General features: G+C 47.4%; 1 protein-coding gene across 1 annotated transcript in view; it reads left to right on the top strand.

Moving 5' to 3' along the window:
- The window catches only part of HKDC1 (hexokinase domain containing 1), a 50,888-nt gene that overhangs the window by 16,735 nt on the left and 15,644 nt on the right, over nucleotides 1-18,509 (top strand). Inside the window, exons 3-10 of the mRNA XM_028109651.2 lie at nucleotides 3,422-3,570; nucleotides 3,678-3,797; nucleotides 7,513-7,608; nucleotides 8,657-8,756; nucleotides 11,195-11,378; nucleotides 14,299-14,454; nucleotides 15,485-15,718; nucleotides 16,534-16,838. Coding sequence (XP_027965452.1) covers nucleotides 3,422-3,570; nucleotides 3,678-3,797; nucleotides 7,513-7,608; nucleotides 8,657-8,756; nucleotides 11,195-11,378; nucleotides 14,299-14,454; nucleotides 15,485-15,718; nucleotides 16,534-16,838 — 1,344 coding nt within the window. The remainder of the gene's footprint in view (nucleotides 1-3,421; nucleotides 3,571-3,677; nucleotides 3,798-7,512; nucleotides 7,609-8,656; nucleotides 8,757-11,194; nucleotides 11,379-14,298; nucleotides 14,455-15,484; nucleotides 15,719-16,533; nucleotides 16,839-18,509) is intronic.

The raw sequence follows: 18,509 nt of genomic DNA, 5'->3' as shown, positions 1-18,509 counted from the left end.
TGGGTAAGTCCCAGGACCACTGCACTCCTGTCCGCATCAGTAAAAAGATCAGGGCTGTTAGGATCAGATGAAGTCATGTGGAAGGAGTGCTTTAAAATTTCCAAAATATTGCCCCAAGTCTTCCGTAGTTCCTGTGAGCTAGTGGTGTAATTTCATGGTCACTAACAAAAGCAAACAAATGCTACTAATCTGTTGGGGCTTCCATTTCAAAAACGTATGCAGTTTCCAGAGAAATACCGAGTTCACCTACTCTCTGTCCTCTCATCCAAACCTATGAGAGGAGGTAAACTGGTAGAGCCTTTCTGTCAGGGAGCTGCAATCGACTGTTCTTACCAAGTGCCTGAGAAGTGTGCCTTACCCTCTACCAGCCACAAAGGAAGGGGAACCGGAGGTGCCCATCGCATGCTTGTGAGGGGGACTCTGGTTCTGGAGGCCTGACTCCAGCTGCTGCTACTGAGGGGGGGGCCTTGAAGGGGCGCCCAGGGAGCCCTGATGTGGTCGGCTGATGGGCCCCGGGGTCTGCCCTAGGACAGGGGTCCCCTGCTCGCCCCCTAGTATAAGACTCACTTAGAGCAATTCCTAAACATATGGTTTCTTAGATCTCTCCCCCTGGAGATTCTGAATTTCCAGGAATCGGCACAGTCAGTCACTGTGCATCTTTGGGAGACACTCCACTAGGGAATGGGTAGGAGCAGGGGCATTTGCCCTGGGGACGGATGAGGAGAAGGAAACCTTGGAGCCCCTGAAAGGTCACAGGAGGATTATCTACAGAGGTGGATCATTATCTTTTTATTATTTAAAAAAAAATTTTATGGAGATATAATTGACATAACATCATATTAGTTTCAGGTGTAAACATGATTTGATGTTTGTACGTATCATGAAGTGGTCACCACAATAACGTTCGGCAACACACATAGTTACAAATTTCTTCTTTCTTCCAATGAGAACTTTTAAGATCTACCCTCTTAGCAATTTTCAAATATGCAACGTGTTATTCTTAACTGTAGTCACCATGTTGTACGTTCTGTCCCCATGACGAAGGTCATAATAATCTTAATAATTGCTGTAGAGATCCTGACGGTCCTTCTGCCACTGTTGCCTCTGCTGGGCAGGTCCTGCCTCCCTCAGGGTCCAGTGAGTCCTTTCTCTGGGGTCAAAGTCACAGAAAGGATCACACCTGGTTTACAGGAAATCGAGTATTGAGTCCACTGGTGAAGCCAGGTGATTGCACACTGACAGTGGTGCCGGAGGCCAGAGGAAGGAATGACTCCGTGCTACACTGCACGAGGGTTCACAGTCACTGAAGTGGGCTGCCTCACCTCCAACCTGAATTGCAGCACAGGAACCTCCTCTTTTATGAAAATCCTCCAGTCCATCCAGATTGGTGCCAGAGGCATTTTCCCCAAATCTCAATCAGAACTTGGCACTCCCTTGCTTAAAATCTTTCTGTGGCTCCCCCTCACCTTCTGGAGAAAGCTCAAGCTCTTTGGTGTGGGCCAGTTTTCCCAAATCCTTCCTAGTTTATCCAGAGACTACCTGCTAGCCTCATTTCTGTCACACCTCCCTCCTTCCTCCAAAAGCAGACCCTGCCCTCCCTATGTGAGCTCCTTCCTTGGCTCCGTTCCTCTCCCTGGGACCTGCTCTGGTTGCCTCCCTCCCTCGAGTTCTTCTGCACTCATCTCAGTCCCGCCTCCCCTGGGGTTTAGATAGGGCTCCCTGTGCTTCCCTAGCACTTGGCCTGCTATTTGGCAGAGTTGCACTCAGTAAATGTTCGTACATGGACTGTGTGATCTACCCTATTTCCTGCTCGACAAGATAACATCTGTGAAAGCATCTCTTGCTTGGTATGTGATGAATGCTAACAAAAGTTGCACAATATTAGGTCCCTGGATTCCCTTCCTGAATAAGAAATGGCTCCATCAGGCTTCTTTGGGGGCAGATCTAGGGAGATAAGAATCTTGCTTTCCAGATAAGCTCCACAAAAACAAAAGATCCTGCTAGCTGGGTCTGGAAATGACTAAGGCCCATGCTACTCTGACTGTGGTCCACAGACCAGCAGCAGCAGTACCTGGGAACCTGTTTAGAAATACAAAATCTCCGGAGTACCCTGCTAGCATGCTTGATCTTGGGGTCATGAGTTCAAGCCCCTGTAGAGATGGACTTAAATAAATAGAGAAATAAATAAATAAATAAACTAAAAACACACACACACACACACACACACACCCCAAAATCTCAGACCCCACCTCCACTGAATCACAATCTGCATGTTAAAATTCTTGGGAGATTCACATGCACATTCAAGTTTGCAGAGCACCGTCTCTAGCTCTTTGATTGCCAGGAGCACAGAACCCAGTCAAGCCAGGTCAGGAAAGGAGGTCTGTTGTACAAGGACACGGAGAGCACAAAGGGGGACACGTAGGGTCCTTTGGGACTCCGAGGGCAGGAGCTGTGGTCCTCTCAGGCCACAAGGGGACTGGGTGGGACTTAGGTCTTCCTCTGTGGTTTCAGCCTACATACATGGGGCCACCTTGGCTACCCAGCTGACCTCTGGTTTGGGGGATGCTTCCACTTCAGTCTTTACGATGAACTAGCAATTTCTCACTGTTTTATTTCACATTACACGGAGTAAATCTGAATGGCCAGCTGGTCCCTTATCTGCATGCAGCTGTATCTAGGGTCACGTGGTACAAAACAAGGCCACTGGGGGGCCAGACTTGTGGTCCTGGAATTTCACTCACATGTGCTTTGGGCGTATATCATGAAGCATGCCTGGTACCTGTTGCCACTTTTCAGGCACAGATAATTCTATACAAAGGCTTGTTGGTTTACGGGTATGCACACCTGCATTCTTATCCTGTATCTGTGGCCAATGCAGAAGACTGGCAGGCATCCTGGCAGGAATCCTGGCTGGATCCTGAGTTGAAGTCACTGAAGTGGGCTGCCTCACCTTAACACATGTGTCATATCCACCTTTTTATTAATAGCATCGGTCTTGCATGGGGCTGGGTCTGGCCCCAAATATGAAGATCCTTGGCTCCGTAGGGGCCATCCTTTGGTCCCTCTTTTCCCTCCTGGAGTGTTTTCTGTCTGTCCAAGAGACTGAGGCTTGTATGGGGCTCGGTTCCCTTCCTTGCCCGCCTCCCTGCCTTTTCCTCCTGCCTTCCTGGCACTTTGCCCGCACTTGGAGTATCAGCTCCTTCAGCCTGGTTGTGGCATGCTGGACTCGGCTCCACCCTCGAGGCCCGTGTCTGATACCACCTGCCTGAAGTGGGTTTATATTTGCCTTCTCCATGTTTACGCCCTCCAGCATGGCCTGGTGGGCAGATTTGGGTCATGCCCCAACTTCTAAAGCTAAGCTGGCCATAGAACAGCCTTCCATAAGTGATAACTTTTTTGTTTGTTTCTTTTTTCATAGAAAATGGGGAATTTCTTTCCCTGGATCTTGGAGGGTCCAAGTTTCGTGTCTTGAAGGTGCAAGTCTCTGAAGAGGGGAAAAGAAATGTCCAGATGGAGAGTCAGTTCTATCCAACACCCAACGAAATTATCCGAGGGAATGGCTCAGAGGTATCGGGCAGGGGCTCTTATGAAGCAGGGGATGGGGCATGGCCTTGGCATCAAGTTAACAAGTGACCATGCCTTAGCGCAGCATCCTGTACTTCTCTTCTTTCTAGCTGTTTGACTACGTAGCTGACTGTCTGGCAGATTTCATGAAGACGAAAGGGTTGAAGCATAAGAAATTGCCCCTTGGCCTAACGTTTTCTTTTCCCTGCAGACAGACTAAATTGGAAGAGGTAAGGTTCATGCCGGGGAGGGAAGAAGCTGGGCAGGATTTGGGTTTGGGGCTGGGGAATGTGGGCATGTTCAAGGAGTCAGGCTGGGAACAGGAGAGATCAGTAGGAGTCTTCTTGTTTTGTTTTTTTCTTTTTTTGCACAGTGAGGTGGAAATGTGAGGCAGAGAACTCGTAAATGCAGCAGCCTTGATTTTGCACTTGACGTGGGCACGGCACAAGGCAGCAGAACGGTTTTTACTCCTCAGTTCTCAGACTTGGTTGCATGGGAATCCACTGGAGGGCTTGTTAGACACAGATTGCTGGACCCCACCCCAGAATTCCTTAATCAGATTTGCATTTCTAATAGCTTCCTGGGTGACGGATATGGATGCTGGTGGTCTGGGGACCACGCCTAGCACCCCTGACATAGCCGACCGGAATAAGAGGAGGAAGGCTTGGGGAGTCTCACTCTCCAGTGAGCCCTTAGGAAGAGGATGCAGATGGGGTATTGGAATGACAATGTTGGGATGTACAGTCTCAGCTGGGCCACTACCCAGCGGGGGGTCTCATCTCTGTGTGCCTCATATGTTCAACTGATAAACAGGGAGAGGTCAAACCCAATCTTATATAAATCTGTGAGAATAGGTAAGGGGCCACAGAAAAGGACAATGAGCTTTCTGGGGTCAGGGAGTCATGGTCAAGAGTCAGGTATCCCCAGGCCACACACGTCTGGGGTGAGGGCCCATGATCTCCTCCTGCATGTGCCGGTCATGACGCCCAGCTGTTGGTCCGTTCATGGAGCACCTTGATATCATGCACTGCCCTGGGATGTGTTTGCTGTTGCTGGCGTGGGCCATTATCAGTGGGGAAGAGTGGAAAAGGAATGGGTTATCACGTCCCACAGACTTGTCTTTGAATCATGGCTCAGAACAAGCTGTGTCCCCAGGGCAAGTTACATAACTTCTTAAGTTCCTTGATTTTCCATCCAGAAAACAGGGATAATAATAGCTCCTTGCCGGGTTGAAGGGAAGCTTAGACCAAACCTCTGCCACCGGCCCCAGACTGTGCCTGGTGCGTCAGTGGTAGCTGCAGGGCCACGACAAGAATTGTCCCTATATCACTGGTCTCTTGGTGCTTTTGTACCTTGTCCCCTGACTCAACAGATGTTTCTGGAGGGCAGGCACTATTTCACATTATTCTTTTTTTTTTTTTTAAAGATTTTATTTGTTTGAGAGAGAGAGAGAGAGAGAGTGCGAGTACAAGCAGGGGGAGGGGCAGAGGGAGAATTAGATTCCCCACTGAATAAGGAGTCCGATGCGGGGCTCGATCCCAGGACCCTGAGATCATGACCTGAGCCAAAGGCAGATGCTTAACCAACTGAGCCACCCAGGCGCCCCTGTTTTATATTTTTCTCCACCTGTAGGGGCTATAGCATGATGTCTTGTGTTTTATAGGTGATTGTTAACTATCTGACAATTAAAAGTACAATCAATCATTTAATTGATTCCACTGAGTGGGAACTTGCCATGATCTATCTAGACAGGGGATGGGCTGAGGTTCACATTTTTATTATTTTATTGAAAAAAAAAGGATTGGAAAAAAACTAGTCTGAAGAAGGTTTCAGAGAATGTGAGAAGAGACCAGGTGGAGTCAGGCTGGGAGGTGTCGCCGTCTTTGTTGGCTGGAGGAGCAGAGGTCCCGGAATCTGTAGAGGAAGTGGGAAGAGGAGTCATGGGGAATCAGGCCCCGAGATGGAGGTCAGATTCACGGAGTAGTTAAACAGATCTTCTCTGAGCTCAGAAATGGAGACCCCAGGAAGAAGGAAGAGACTTCTCAAGCTCTGCTGGAATTCATCTGAGTTTGAGAACCAAACTTATATATCTTCTTGATACCCCGGGGGCTGAATGTATGGTTTGTTTATCCAAGATTTTGGCATTTTTCTAAGCCAAATCTCTACCAGCATCTTTATGTAATAATAATAATAGGGGCGCCTGGGTGGCTCAGTCGCTGAGCGTCTGCCTTCGGCTCGGGTCGTGATCCCGGGGTCCTGGGATCGAGCCCCGCATCGGGCTCCCTGCTCCGCGGGAAGCCTGCTTCTCCCTCTCCCACTCCCCCTGCTCGTGTTCCCTCTCTCGCTGTGTCTCTCTCTGTCAAATAAATAAAATAAAATCTTTAAAAAAAAATAATAGCAACACTGTACCTCAGATTTTGGCAGTGTATCTTGCATTGTGCTGAACTCTTTATGTGTATTATCTCATTAAAATCCCCAAGCAATCATAGGAAGTAGATATGATTATTTCCATTTCATATTTGAGAAAAATTGCAGCTACAGTTATGCTGTATGCATAGTTTTATTTATTTATTTATTTATTTGTAAAGATTTTTTTTAAAATTTATTCATGAGAGACAGAGGGAGAGAGAGAGAGAGAGAGAGAAGCAGAGGGAGAAGCAGGCTCCCAAGGAGCAGGGAGCCCGATGCGGGACTCGATCCCAGAGTCCTGGGATCATGACCTGGGCCGAAGGCAGATGCTTAACCATCTGAACCACCCAGGCGCCCTGTATGCATAGTTTTTAAAAAATATAATTGCATGTCCTTTTAAATTTTCCACTTAACTATATATTACAAGCATTTATTTTCCACTCCCCCATACATCCTGCTCCTAATGCATCCCACATTGTCCCTAGCACCCTTTTTTGGGGGATGCCGCCCTGCAGTCTCTTACTCCTCTATCCCATGAAGCAGGGATATTTCCCTGACCTATGAAGGCAGAAGTTAGGGAGGGCTGCCAGTAGGCAGCACTGTGGTACAGGGAACAAACCCTGGTCCCGGGTCAGGAGTTAGACCATTGCGTTCCTGTTGGACTCTGTCCTTCACTCACTGAGATCTAGAGCAGTTTCCGTCCTCTGTAAATCTCCCAGCTTTATCCGTAAACTGAGAGGATTGGGAGGGCGTGGTGGGGAGTTTGTGAGTTTGGGCTCAGCTATTTTTGACTGTGTGGCCTTGGGCAAATCTCTTAGTCTCCAAAATTCTCTTCCAGTCTGAAACATTCTGATTATTTGCTATTTTACAAAACTCTTGAGAAACACCAATTTTTAAAAACATTAAAAAAAAAGATTTTATTTTTAAGTAATCTCTACACCCAACGTGGGGCTCGAACTCATGACCCGGAGATCAAGAGTTGCATGCTCTACTGACTGAGCCAGCCAGGCGCCCCAGTAAACATCAATTTTATGCACATAATTGATAATGCAGGTAGAGAGCCATTTTTCTAAGTTGAACTTAAAGTTCCCAAGGGAGTCCTACCAGGTAATACCACGTTAGTTCTGTTCTGTGCACCTGGCAATCCATGCATTCTGTGCACATAATGCGTATCTACCACAGGCCAGGTATTCCCATCAGAGCATTCCTGTGAGAGGCATGGAAATGAGGTTTCTCCATTTCACAGATGAGTAAACTGAGGCTCAGAGAGGTTAAATGACTTGACTAATGTCTTATGAGTCCATGTCCTCGGTGATTGTTCTTTCTGCCATTATGTATATTGTCTCAAACTGCTCAGATGAAATAAAGATGTTTACGTGGTTTAGAAAAAGCTGAAGGAATGTTGTAAGAATTGGGGGTGATTCAGCTTCAAGAGGAGAAGCCCGTGGGGATGCGCTTTACACATGAAATTTCTGCCACTCATTCTCAGAACTGAGTGCCTTCTTCATTTTAACTGCCTCTGAAATCTTCCCCCAGGGTATCCTGCTTTCATGGACCAAGAAGTTTAAGGCACGGGGAGTTCAAGGCACAGATGTAGTGAGTTGTCTGACCAAAGCCATAAAAAAACACAAGGTGAGGGTTTTGCCTCCCAGTCATAGCCCCTTTCTCTCTAGGTGGGGTCTCCTACTGTGTCTGTCCTAGAAGGAGAATCAGAGAAGGAATTGATCTTGGGGCAGGTGTCATTGTGGTATAGATGTGGCCAGTTGTGACCAATTTGGGTAAACCTACCAGTAAGCCTCGGTACATGGTGCTTGTTCCAGTGGCTGTTGAAATGTGGCCCCATGCTTCCCTAGGACCTCCCCAGCTGCCACAGCCCCCTCAGAGGGTCTCCGTTAGATCATGTGCATGTGTGATGCCCTAATCACCTTTCCTTTTTGCTTAAAATATCGCTTTCTTTCCAGTCTGGCTGTCTCTCCTATTTTCTACTCTCTATTCATGGGTTATCTCTATTCGTTGATTAAATTTTATAATAATCTACACTGAAAAAGCAAGACATGCTCCTTGCTGAGCTGAGAAGTACACAAGTAAACCCAACTTATTTGTTATCCTGACAGCAAGAGCGATGCCCTTCTAGTCTTTTTTTCTCCTTAAAGATGCAATCATAATCTTTTGTATCCTGGGTTTTTCTTTTATTGTTTCATTTCACTTTAGAATGCTCCCCCAAACCTTGGGGAGCCATATTACCTTGGGGTAATAATCCAAGTTGACTTGTCAACATGGGGAACCCAGATGAGAAATCCCTGGTGCTGCCCATGGAGAGGACTTGGCTGAGGCTGGTTAAGCTGTCCCCGTGGGTGAGGGAGGGCTTTGCTCCCAGGAGAAACATGCTTCCCTTGGGGGTCCTTCCAATAAAGGCAGGATTCCTAGTGGTCTGTCCCTCATACTTCCATTGCGCAGAGGCCTTCAGCTGTAAAGCGGGAGCTTGGGTTCCACTCTTCAGTCCCCAGCTGTCCTTTCTCTCTTCTAGACCCCTGAACTTGACAGAGGCCCTGTCTCTTCCAGGAAGGGGCTAGTGATTGTCTTATCACCTTCACTGCTCTTGCTTCCTCTCCGGGCAAAGATAAAGGGATGATGCCCCCTTCCCACCCCTTGACGCCCTCTGGGACTTGTGTTCCATCAGGACATAGACGTGGACATCCTGGCCTTGGTCAATGACACCGTGGGGACCATGATGACGTGCGCCTATGATGATCCTTACTGTGAAGTTGGTGTCATCATTGGTAATTCAGTTTGACTTGATTTTCCAGGTCGGGAAAGGGGACTAGTCTGGGGCTTAGTTTTAGCAAATAGAGTCCATTCTGTGGGAGGGTTTTGGCACTTTCTGTTTATGAGACATAACGTAGGGAAATGGAAAATTAATGCATTCGTTTGACGAGTATTTGCTGAGTGCGTCTTGTGTGCTAGGCCCTGGGCTCTGCATTGGGTTTGCAGTGGAGTTAATACCTGGAGGTTCCGATATTTGTGCAGCTTTCAGTGGGGAGGCGGATGAAAGGCCTGAAAGGTCCAGACAGGTAATGTCAGGTCGTGGTTGGTGTGATGACAAGAGTGAAGCAGGCTGAAGTGACTGAGAGTGAGTGTGGTGGGGTGGTCACAGCAGGTCTCTCTGAGGGGGACACTTGAGCAGGGACCTTGGGGATGAGGAGGAAGGAGCAAAGGGGAGATGGAGAGGCCCTGGCAAAGCAAAGAGGAGACCTATGGCCTTTGACGTGCGATTGCATCTGGGATGCTCCAGGAACCCTAAGAAGCTGAACGGTGGCTGAACCAAAGTGACTGAAGGCTGAAAGGAGTGGGCTTTTCAGGCCAGAGAGAGTGGACAGGGCCGGGCAGATTGCACAGGATGTAGGACATAGTCACTGGGAGGCCTTTGGCTTCTATCCCAAGAGGAGGCAGGCAGGAAGGCACTGGAGGGCTTTGGGTGGGGGATGGATAAATGGGGTGTGCATTTTTAAGAAGCTCATTTTGGCTGCTGTGTCAGACAAAGAGACTTGACTACTGGGGGCAAGAATGGAAGCAAGGTGATCAGCCAAGAGGCCATTCTCCTATGCAGGTAGGACATGATGGGGCCTAGATCAGGGACATTGCAGCACAGCAGAGGTGTCTGCTGCTTGGTCCTCAGCACCTGACCTGGGAGGGGTTCTGCCAGAGGCGTCTGTGAGAAGGCGGTGTGGGGGACGATAAAGCCAAATGGATTGGATTTATCGGCTCTTCTTGAATAGTTCCTACCATCTCCCCATTCCCTTACCACTATTGGAGAGAGTTTTCGGAATTGTTCTTTTGTAATTTCCAACCCTTCTCCTCAGCTGGAGTTTCCAAGGGGCAGGATCATTACACCCGAGGGGCTTGATCTGCCTTTCTAATTCCGGAGCCCCACAGCTTGCGGTGGGATGGGCGCATGCCAGCCATGGCTTCTAGCCACTGTCCACTGTGTCTCAGTGACTGTGTCTGGTAGGCTGCACATGCCTCAATTGTGTCCACGCTTTTCTTAGAAAAGCTTTTTCCAGGTATTGCATTACATTCTGCTTCTCTCAAGACATTTCTTAGGCTTTAAAATCCTCAAACCAGAGCATTAGACAGGGGAAGATACTTAAAAAAAATAATTTTTTAGCAGCTTTGAGCCATAAAAATTTCTCTAATTTAAGGTGTACAATCCAGTGATTTTTAGAATTCCCCTAGGAAGCCATCTGGCCCTGGGATCTTGTTTGTTGGGAGATTTTTGACGACTGCTTCAATTTCCTTACTGGTTAGGGGTCTGTTCAGGTTTTCTATTTCTTCCTGGTTCAGTTTTGGTAGTTTATATGTCTCTAGGAATGCATCCATTTCTTCCAGATTGTCTAATTTGCTGGCATGTAGTTGCTCATAATATGTTCTTACAATTGTTTGTATTTCTTTGGTGTTGGTTGTGATCTCTCCTCTTTCATTCATGATTTTATTTATTTGAGTCCTTTCTCTTTTCTTTTTGATAAGTCTGGCCAGGGGACAAACCAGTGATTTTTAGTAAATGTAGAGTTTCCTAACCATCACCACAATCCAGTTGTAGAACATTTCCATCATCCCGGTGGGTCCCACACAGACTGCCCAATTTGTTGGCACTCCCCAGTATTCTAGCGTTTGAGGCATTTCCTTGGAGTGATTTTGTGTTTGAATAATGGAATGTTGCTTTCTTATGTGATAGCTAATCACTGTCAAAGATAAGGATGTAGCTTCTGCTAGGAACAAATTGTGGCAGGCCATGAGTAAAGAATATTTTTAGTATCAAATAGAGAAGAGGCTAAGTAGCTTAAGGAAAGGATTAAAAAAATTACTGTGGGTTGGTGATTTTTTTTTTTTTAATTTATAAGGTTAGCTTAACTCGTCCTCTTTATAAATGTGCTTTGTCAGCTTTTATACATATTTATCAGGGACTTCTTCACAATCGACCCCATTCATGACAGCAAACCATTAACATCTGAGAAGTGTAGACTTGACATGTCAGCTTTATTCCTCATGAACTCCCAGGCTTGCCAAAGCTGCTTCCCTCAGTGAGAACCGGCCCCAGGAAGTGGATCAAAAGCACTTTGTGGTACATTCAGAGGGCTCTCAGGCAGTTAAGAGTTCTCTGTGTCTTTGCCCAGCTGGGAGCCTTTTGGTTTTTGCGTATTTGCTCTGATCCCTCGTGCAGGCACTGGCACCAATGCGTGTTACATGGAGGACATGAGCAACATTGACCTGGTGGAAGGCGATGAGGGGAGGATGTGCATCAACACGGAGTGGGGGGCCTTTGGGGACGACGGGGCTCTGGAGGACATCCGCACCGAGTTCGACCGGGAGCTGGACCTTGGCTCTCTTAACCCCGGGAAGCAACTGTGAGTCCCCTTGTGCTGTCATCTGGGCGTTGGCATCGGTAAATACCCAGTCACCCAGGTACACCTTGAACCTGGGAGGCTTTCTAGTTGTGACCAGTTACCCGTCACAAGGAGTTTATGAGGCGAGGCTTGGGTTTCAGTTTCATCGGGCACCTGTGAAAGTGAAGGCAAGGGAATGGAGTGATCTCCCCTAGGTCATAACCCCAATGCTAATTCAGTCCATATTTCTGGAGTGTGTATGTGTGGGGCACAGGAGATACAGCTGGGAACCAGGTGTGACTCAGGTCCTGCCCTCTTGGTGCCTTTGGACGAGCAAAAATAGAACAAAACCAGTGTAGCCCAAGGGAGCAGGACTCAGGCAAGCTCCTCGTTTGTGTTTCCAGTGCTCCCTGCCACCCCACTTTTTCAGAGGCCTAATCATAGCACCTGCTGTGATGCCTTCCCAGCTTAGGTCTTGGGGAGTCTTTCTTGGCTCTCATCCCATGCTCGCCAGAAGTCCCTGGGTCTGCCTCAGCTCTGCCTGCATGCTGAGCCTCCAGAGCTGCACATCTGATTTTTCTTTCCTTTCTATGTGCAGTGTCTTACACATTATTGTAGTTCATTAAGTGTTTGTTGAATGAAAAGGCATTTAAAAAATTTAAATAATTTCAGGCTTACAGAAAAGTTACAAAAGTGGTACAAAATTCCCCTTCACCTAGATTCCTTAAATACTAATATTCTCTCTGTTTCTGTGTTTATGTAGATCCATACACATATACACAAAATGTCTGAATAAAATTACTTTTCTGAATCATTTGAGACTAAATTTCAAACATAATATCCCTTCATGGTAAATACTTCAAAGTGTGTTATCTGCAAACAAGTATATTCTGGCATATAACCAAAGTATAATTATCAAAATTAGGAAATCAACACTTAATCGGTTCTAATATTTAATTTACAGACCTTACTCAAAATTCACTAGCTTCCCCATTAATGTCCTTTATAAAAAAAGAAAAAAAGAATGGTCCTGGTCCAGGCTCAGTTCAGGATCACACATGACATCTTGTGGCCTTTCTCTTTAGCCTCTTTGAGCCTGGAAAGCCTCTGTAGTATCTCTTTGTTTTTCATACAAGCCGTTTATTATACAGAATATTCCTCAACTGCCCACTGTTTCCTCATGAGTAGATTCAGGTGTGTGTTTTTGGCAGGACTATCACAGAGGGACGTGTATCCTCTTGAGTGCATCATATCTGGAGGCCCTCAATGTTTGTTCATTACTTGAGATGCTCCCTCAGATCACTTGGCCAAGGGACTGCGTAAGAGGTTTCTCTCCCAGAAGGTTGTTATTATTCCTTCTGCTGTGAATATGTATCTGGTGAAGAGATACTTTGGGACTATGGAAATATCTCCTTTCCCATTAAACTTCCACTTTTAATTTTGAGCATCCATTGACGAATTTCTAAATCCATCATGTTTATTTGTTGTGATTCTCCTGTAAATCATGGCTTTCCTCTCTCTTCCATTGATCTGTTTCTCCTCATAGGAATACAGGGATTCTTTCTTTTATTTAATGGGGTATCATTTCTTCCTATCATTATTTATTTTGATGCTCAAATATTTTCACATTTGGCCAATGGAAGCCCCTTCAAGCTGGTCCCTGTGTCCTTTCGATGTGTTCCCATCACTCTTTACGGACTTCCTTATTTTCTGGCCCAGTAAATGTTCCAGACTCCTTGTGCATTTTGCGAGTCCTGGCCAATTTTCCAAGAAGCTCTGGTGAATAAATATTTAAAGTACCTCCTAGAAACAATTCAAACACTAGCACTGCATACCCAGAAAGCAAATTTTTGCTTTAGACATACCTGCTCCCCCAGGCACACACCCATTTCACTGGTGACACAGAGCAGTCATGGCCCAAGAAAGTAGGACCATTTTTTGGACCTTATCACCCTCACTCTCTCCATTTCACTTAAAATGAACTTCATTTCCCCAAACCCAACCTGGATTTCTTTTGACTGTATTCTGTTTCTGCGATGTTCTACAACTTTTTCTTTTTTCTTTTTTTTTTTAAGATTTTTTTAAAATTTATTTGAGAGAGAGAATGAGAGAGAGAGTGAGCACATGAGGGGGGGAGGGTCAGAGGGAGAAGCAGACTCCCCGCTGAGCAGGGAGCCCGATGCGGGACTCGATCCTGGGACTCCAGGACCACGACCCGAGCCGAAGGCAGTCGCCCAACCAACTGAGCCACACAGGCGCCCTACAACTTTTTCTAATGAAATAGATTAAGTTGATTAGAAAACAGGTTGTCCTTGATTTTGTGCCCTTTTATGTTTGGAGAATAAAAATTATATTTAGTTGTTTGCCTGGGAAATAGTCATTGCTTGTCGGATACAGATTCAGAGTCGAGGTGTAGGTAGCAGGGATATTTCATCTACACTATTATAGAACCTCTCTGGGGCTATAGAGCCTCTTAAGCCCAACTCCCAGATACAGCATCTTTCTCTCTTGGCCAGAAGCATGGTGTAGGCATTGGAAGCATCTGAAATTTGGATTTGTCACGCCATGGTTGGCGATCTTGGGATCACCTGAATTTCCTGAGTTTGAGGTTCCTTATGCCTAATATGAGAATGCTACCCCCATGGCCAGGGGTGGTTTGTGATAAAGATTCTTGGATTCAAGCACTTCATGAGCAGGAAGGAATCTTAGATCTCCTCTAGTATAATTCTCTCTTTTTATAGGTGAGGGGAGTGTAGCTCAGAGGAGATAAGTGAGCTCCCAAAGGCACCCCAGGCTGGGATGGGGCCTGAGGCCCCCTGAGCCATGGAGTGGTCCTTCCATTGTTCATGGTCCTGACGATGGGCCATGGCTCGTGGGCATGGGGAAAGGATGCTACATAACCATAACCATAGCTGTTACTGATCTGTTCACTAAATCATAGGTTTGAGAAGATGATCAGCGGCCTGTACCTGGGTGAACTTGTCAGGATCATCTTGCTGAAGATGGCCAAGGCAGGTCTCCTGTTCGGTGGTGAAAAATCTTCTGCTCTCCACACTAAGGGCAAGATTGAAACACGGCACGTGGCTGCCATGGAGAAGTAAGCTGCTGGCTGAGTCGCTTCACCTTGAGTCTGCAGAGGGTTAGGGTGGGTAGCCAAGGCATGGTATGTTCATGGTAGTGGCACAGCAGAAGGGACCAGATCCATCCCGATCTTCACCAGGACAGCTTCAGACCTGGGCCCAGGTTTGGGTGGGTTAGCAATGCCTTCCGTGACTCTGATGCGGCTTCTTGTTGGTTTCATTGGCCAGGGAGTCTGTGGTTGGAGATCTACTCATTTCTTATATTTTGTTGCCTTCCTTCTCCCCAAAGTGGTGACTTAAAGCTTTTTTAGGGTCCCAGACCCCTTTGAGGATCTAATTCAAGTTCTAGACCCTTTACCACAAAAATGCATGTTTGTACTCAATTTTCCTTGCAATATTAGGACATCCTTGGACCCATTAAAGCCCATGCATGGAATCTAAGTTAAGAACTCCTGCTCTAGCAAGAGGCTTCTCTACCTGGTACTGTTGGGGACTGGCCTTGGCTTTGGTGATTTGAGGCCTCACACAGAGGTCCCTGCAATGGGGAGATGGCTGGTGAAGGCAGCTGCTCCAGTCTACTCAGGGTCCTGTTCCCCTGGCTTAGAAACCCTGGCATTGCCCTGAGCTTTGTAATCAATTTAGATTCTGAGCTCAGCAGAGTGGCATCTGACTCCTAGAATCTGTTTTTGCAGAGCATGGCAGGGACTGAGTTTCTGTGGAAGGCAGAATATTATAAGGTGGTTAAAAGTGTGGGTTCTATGATCTCCCTGCCAGAGTTCAAATCCTGACCCTTGCACTTCCTAGCTATTTAAGTGTGGACAAGTAACCCGCTCTATGCCTGTCAAATCTTCAGACGAGTGCCTGGCACATAGTGAGTGTTCAGCAAATGGTGGCTGCTATGATCATTGTTGATATGGTTTTCATTATTATATCACGATGTGCCAGCTTATTTATTTTCATAATCCTGAGAGGTGGGAAAGCTGGTTCTCTGAGGGAACTTCCATGGGATGGAGAAACGTGACCCTCTCATTGCTGTCCCCTGGCCAGGTATAAGGAAGGCCTTGCCAATACAAGAGAGATCCTGACAGATCTGGGCCTGGAGCCTTCGGAGGCTGACTGCATCGCAGTCCAGCACGTCTGCACCATTGTCTCCTTCCGTTCAGCCAACCTCTGTGCAGCTGCCCTGGCAGCCATCCTGACACGCCTCCGGGAGAACAAGAAGCTGGCGCGGCTCCGGACCACGGTGGGCATGGATGGCACGCTCTACAAGATACACCCTCAGTGAGTGCTGCCTGGGGCGCACACCCCCCGCCAGTGAGTCTGCCCAGGACAGAGACCCAGCGTTCTCTCCAAAGTCCGCTGCTTCTCTGTGTGGCTGGAACCAACCATCTCCTCTCTGTGCTGAGTTTACAGGGCAAAGAGAGACCGTATTCATCTAGCTGGCTGGGTTATTTGGGGGGATCATTCTTAAAGAGATATTCTGCTAAGCCCAGTTGCCTGACTAGAAGGGCATCCATCCAGGTATTTATCCATCTGTCCATCTACCCATCCAGCTATCTGTCTATTACTATTGAATACCTACTAATATTGGAAAGTAAAATACACTCAGTTACAGATGGGGAAAAATCTGAAGGGCAGAGGTTGCCAAGTTCACAGGAAGGATACTGGTAGGAAAACGCAGGGAAATGAGAATTTCCCAGAAGGAGGGAGTGGGAGAGCCCCTCCAGCTAACAGAGGTGGTGTTGGGAGTCAGGCAGGTACACAATGGAAAAAGCTGGGGAAAGGATCCTTCCCCTTTGGACACAGATGATACTCAGCCAATACATTATGTGTGGACATGTCCTACTGATGGAAATATTAGTGCTAAAATAACCACTTCTTTGAGCCTCCAAGTGTCCCTTCCACTACCCTAGCTGCCCTAGTCCCTCCCCCAGTCAGCCCCCTGCCCCACCGTCATCTGGCAACTAAAGGGGTGAATCCAGCCCAGCAAGGCTCCTCAGGACCCCCATTCCACTACTATACCTGTGTCTGTTCCCATGGGCCAGGCCTTGGGCCTTTATGATTGTTACATATTTTACCATCGCCCCTGCCTTCAGATACCCGAAGCGCCTGCACAAGGTGGTGAGGAGACTGGTCCCGAACTGTGATGTCCGCTTCCTCTTGTCGGAGAGTGGCAGCACCAAGGGGGCTGCCATGGTGACCGCGGTGGCCTCCCGTGTGCAGGCCCAACGGAAGCAGATCGACAAGGTGCTGGCTTTGTTCCGGCTGACTCGAGAGCAGCTTATGGATGTGCAGAGCAAGATGCGGACTGAGTTCGAGTACGGGCTGAAAAAGGACACCCACCTGATGGCCACAGTCAAGATGCTGCCCACCTACGTCTGCGGGACGCCGGATGGCACAGGTGGGCCGCGCACAGACCTCCCATCAAAACTCCTTCAATCCAGTTAGGCTTTTAGTTTTATTTTATGTTTTTAAATTTTTTAAAAGAAGATTTTATTTATTTCTTTGAGAGAGAGAGAGAGAAAAAGAGAGAGCACGAGCAGGGGGAGAAAGAGAGGGAGAGAGAGACGCAGACTTCCCGCTGAGCAGGGAGCCCGACTCAGGGCTCGATCCCAGGAGCCTGGGATCATGACCCGAGCCGAAGGCAGATGCTTCACTGACTGCACCACAGAGGCACCTCAGGTTTTTAGTTTTAAAAGCCTTGGATTCATTTCTGTAATGGAGGGAAGGGGAGTAAGGTAGAAGGTCAGTGCTCCTTCCCAATCTGTTTGCCTTGGTGGATCCCAGGCATTTGCAATGGAAGAATACCTAAGTGAGGTTATATGCGCATGCCTGTGTAGTTGAGAACATGCCGTGTACCCCACGCTGCTGGCAAACAGAAGACCCAGGTGTTGTCCCCCGGAGTTGCCATCTGGATACTTGGACTCGTCTGGCTTGTCTCCTGCTTGCTTCCCTGCCTCTCTTCTCCGGGGGCTTGGCTCTTCCTCTCTGCTCTCATTGTTTTCTGCCCCTGACTTTTCTGATCCTTGATTCTTCCCTGTGCTCAGCCAAGAGGAGCCACTAAACAACGGGGTCAGGTCTTTAGACAAGTGACTTCACCTCTTTGAACCTCAGGAGCCTCACCTGGAAATAATGACCTTTGTAAAATGCTTTATATCTTGTAATTTGTTTTGGAATCTTTAATTTCATCTCATCCTTGCAACCACTTTGTATGTTACACAAAGAAAAAATGATCCCCATTTTATTGCTGCCAAAACTGAGACTCGGAGAGGTCAGATGACGTACTCAAGGTCGCACAGCTGCATTTGGGGTCTCTCAAAAACAGAGATCTTTTCCAGAGCCAATATCCTTCGAGTCTACATGGGAAAGAAACTAAGAGCAGTAAAAGACACTGTTCAAGTGTTTATTCATTCATTCCTTTCATCCTTCTGCCTTCATTTTTTAATTTTAATTTTTAAAAAATATTTATTTGAGAGAGAGAGTGAGAGAGAGCACGAGAGCAGGGTGAGGAGCAGAGGGAGAGACAGACTCCCTGCTGAGCAGAGAGCCCGACATGGAGCTCAATTCCAGGACTCCGTGATTATGACCTGAGCTGAAGGCAGATGCTTAACCGACTGAGCCACCCAGGCGCCCCTGCCTTCATTTTTCAAAGTTCCATTAATCATCTACAATATGTCAAGCTCTGGTCCAGGCAGGGTGATAGCGCAGGGAGGAAAACACAATCCCCACCCTTGTGGAGCTTACATTCTGTTGGGCTGGCAGACAATAAATGCCATATGAGGCCATGTAGCAGCAGGTGCTACAAAGAAAAACAGAGCAGGAGAAGGGGTTAGAGAGCTGGCTGGGAGTGATGTCTTTGGCAAATTCAAGAAACAGCAGAATGACCAGTATGGACAGAACAGAGTGAGAGAGGCAGAGGGCAAGGTGAAAGGTCATACAGGACAGACTCTGATGCTCTGCTATGTCAGAGAAATGAGAGATACTATTGGGGTGGCCCTGGATGATAGTGGGGGGCATTGGCCTCGACATGGCTTCTTATGAGTCAGGAGCAGGTGTGGGAATCCACAGATGG

This window comes from Eumetopias jubatus, unplaced genomic scaffold (genome assembly GCF_037043125.1).
Source record: "Eumetopias jubatus isolate StellerSeaLion01/CBP00866 unplaced genomic scaffold, mEumJub1_p1.0 scaffold_17, whole genome shotgun sequence".
Taxonomy (NCBI): domain Eukaryota; kingdom Metazoa; phylum Chordata; class Mammalia; order Carnivora; family Otariidae; genus Eumetopias; species Eumetopias jubatus.
This window is presented reverse-complemented; position numbering and strand designations above follow the sequence as displayed.